Raw genomic sequence first — 3,311 nt, forward strand, 5'->3', positions numbered from 1 at the left:
ACACTTATATTCTATTCATTTTCATTCGGAGAAAACGAAAATGCTACGTCCAGATGAACAGAATCAACTTTTAGAGATTTACTTACCTGGATGATTGAGCATGCATCAAGACACTTCATAGTGTATATTAAGGATGCTACAGTGGAAATTTGCAACCATAACTCGAGCTGCGCAGACAGGAAAAACAGCATTGTTTAGTTGGCACTAAATGCACGAGTGAGGTATTTACAGTGGTTTAGAAAAAAATACTAACCAAACAAAACATTCCTGCGCAGGCAGGATTGCGAAACGCGTGTTTATTTGAGATTCTGATTGTGTGTCATCATCAGGACGAACTACAAGGACTACTCCATGGAGTCCAGACTGCACTTCAGGATCCACGCAGCCCTTAACAGCCTCAAAGGATCACCTGCCGGCACCCCATAATACACAAAAACACGAGTCAGACTGCAGCTGTTTGTTTAGCTGGAGTGAAGAAAGAAGTGGAGGTGTGTTTGGGTTTTAAGAGGACACCTCCACCTGGGTTTTTTTTCCCTCTGAATTATGTTTTACATTTTTTATTTATTTTTCTGCAGTTTGGAAAGATTGGATTATAATTACTTGCACATGCACTTCTTCTACCAGTTAAAATAGAGACTTCACTGGTAGAGCAATGGTTCAATCAGTGCAGGTTTATCTGTAACTTAAAAACTGATACAGGCTCTTTTTGAGTCCATCAGCTCTTTCACTCAGAGACACTTTGCATAGGAGAACAACTATGAAGTCTTTCATAGCTAATATCTGATTGGACTGCTGCACTTTTTCATGTAAAAGCACAAGATAAAAAAACTAGCAATTATATGTCAGCCCACAGGAGAGACCCAGTCACTGACAAATCCTCTTGGAAATCCAGTCACCAAGTTCTCTTTTGCAGCTCTGTGTTAGCTTCCTTGCATTTCTCTGTCTGAATGGGCCCAAAATATAAATCTGTTGTTTATGATTTCAGTTATTTATTGTGGAAGACATGATTTTCTTTTTTTTTGTCTATGAATCATAAACAGGAAGTGATGTGCAAACCACTGAAGATGAATACTAGAACACACTGTTCATCTTTAGCAGTTTGCACGTTCTTCGCCTTTTTCTTTTCCTACATGCCACACATGCACGCGACGCACAAGTGTGTCCGTGCATAAGCGATCACAGCCTTCTCACCGACTGTGGCTTAAACAGGAAACACTGATACGGTGTAGTACACTCCTTCCAAGCTCGCACAGACTGGGCAATATGCAGATTTAAAAGAACAACGCAGTAATGGCTGTAAACGCACACATTTAACAGCAATACAAACAAATTTGTGCTGTTAGTAAGTTCTGAGTTATTCTGTCGGTACGTCAGAGTCCACGTTCTATGTCTCAAACGCAGGGCTGCTTTGGTGGCGCTGATCGTCTCTTAGAAGCCTGAAATAAAAAGCTCAAAAACAAAACAATCTAACGGGTAAAAACATCTACAACATAACAGATGCATTAAGTTTCTCCTTTGTCGTTCCTTGAGTTAAAAATAATCCTTGAATGGTCCTTTTATACAGCCCTTCAGTTCATCCTGTATCTGAAACACGTAATATTAGATTTTTACGTCTTTTCTTCTAGACTTCTCGGATCGGAGTTACCTGTCATAATAGTCGTTTTGGACGTTACAAACAAAAAACTAAATTAACCAGTGTAGGTGTATCAATTCAGAGAAATGAATCACTTCCCACTTGGCTCCATCTTCTGATGCCATGTGGAACTGTTACTTTCTAGTTAAGGCACGCTAGTCTGGTGTTGAAAGATCATCCAAAGACAGTCCCCTGGAAATACCTAAGAGCAATTGAATTAAAGAAAACAGCAAGGTATGAACCAAACCATGGACTGATTACTTGCTACACCCCTTTTAAGTGTTTTGGCCACAAACATTAATCACAGTACCACTAATACATATCCTAAAACCAGATTTCTCTTGAGATCAACATTAAGCAACCTCAGATACAAAACTCCCAATCTTACTAGTATAGCTAATATTTAAATGGACATAGAATATAATGTGGAATTACTGCTTACTTTGAAATCTGCATTTATACTTTTTTTGCCACTAAACTCGAACCTCAGTCTTTCGTAAACACTGAATTGAAAATACATTATTTATGGTAAAGCAGTAAAACGTAACCGGTCAAACAAAGTTAAGCATAAATAGTTTATAAAACAAAAACTAACGACCCTTAACAGTTTTTTTTAATTCAAAGTGAGCTAGCTAATAAATTAACTAATATTTTGAATAAATAAGTTAATATATAACTGATTACTTTGAAATATATATTGTGATTGTTTTACCTTTGATGATCTTGGTCAAAGGCTAACTGCAATATTTCAGCATCAATTGCAATATTGTCCAAAATTACTGTGTTTGAAATATGTGCAATACATTTTTAAAGCCATAATTCTCGTTGCCTTAGACTGAGATTAAGTTGCCCTGAAAATCATGCTAGCCCTGGCACAAGCGGCAACCTGATTTGGTATAAAGTGTGAGTTAATGATTACTCGGCTAAAGAAATGTAGTTCTTTACCTGCTCAAAGAGATGATTTCTTCATACTGAAGCAGCTCTGCCTTTGGGAAATATTTGCATAACTAAGCCGTCCCTCACTCCATGATTGCTCAACGGTCTGTCGGGAGAAAACACCAAGACTAAAGGCTTTACGTTAATTCTAGTCGACGTTCTTGTTGATTACAGCTTTGGTTATGATCACACATGTTCTGGAAGATGTCTGTTTGTTTCTTTGTTTATGTTGTGTTGCTTTCTGTTAAATAACATAAATTATGTAGATCTACAGTGTACATGAAGAGCAACTTTAGTGTCTAATCATGTACAGATGAATCAGGATAAGCACAATCTATACCTAAACAAGATTTTATTATTATTATTATTATTATTATGTGCTGTGTGTTAACACATCAGATAATTACTCAGTTCTCAGAGGACAGTAAAGGACAGTTTATCCCTAAAATGTTGTAAGCTTAACTTAAAATGTCTGAAAAACACTAATGCTCGTCAAAGTAAGCACATCTTTGCTTCCATTTTAAACATAAGTGTGATGGACCCGCTTGAGTTGTACTTGAATAAATGACAATTAGCCTTCTCCATTTCATGAATGTATCAACCTAAAGACCAAATTCTCCACATGTGTCTTGCTGGATGTGTGTTTTGATTTGATTTGATTTGACGTGTTTTCTGTGCCTGTATGTTTTTGGATGTGATTTTTCTTCATGTCTTTGTGTGATCTGAAACTTTGCTTCCAAAC

The 3,311-nt window shown here is 37.0% G+C and overlaps 1 protein-coding gene across 1 annotated transcript in view; it reads left to right on the forward strand.

Moving 5' to 3' along the window:
- Positions 1–3,305, forward strand: part of LOC102302035 (tetratricopeptide repeat protein 39B) — a gene marked incomplete in the record, with an annotated part of 23,600 nt that extends 20,295 nt beyond the window's left edge. Inside the window, 1 exon segment of the mRNA XM_042214410.1 lies at positions 330–3,305. Within this exon segment, the coding sequence (XP_042070344.1) occupies positions 330–426 (97 nt within the window).
- Positions 3,306–3,311: the final 6 nt, after the last annotated feature.

The sequence above is a fragment of the Haplochromis burtoni genome, unplaced genomic scaffold (assembly GCF_018398535.1).
Source record: "Haplochromis burtoni strain Fernald_Lab_line unplaced genomic scaffold, NCSU_Asbu1 Contig_561, whole genome shotgun sequence".
In the NCBI taxonomy this organism is placed as follows: Eukaryota; Metazoa; Chordata; class Actinopteri; order Cichliformes; family Cichlidae; genus Haplochromis; species Haplochromis burtoni.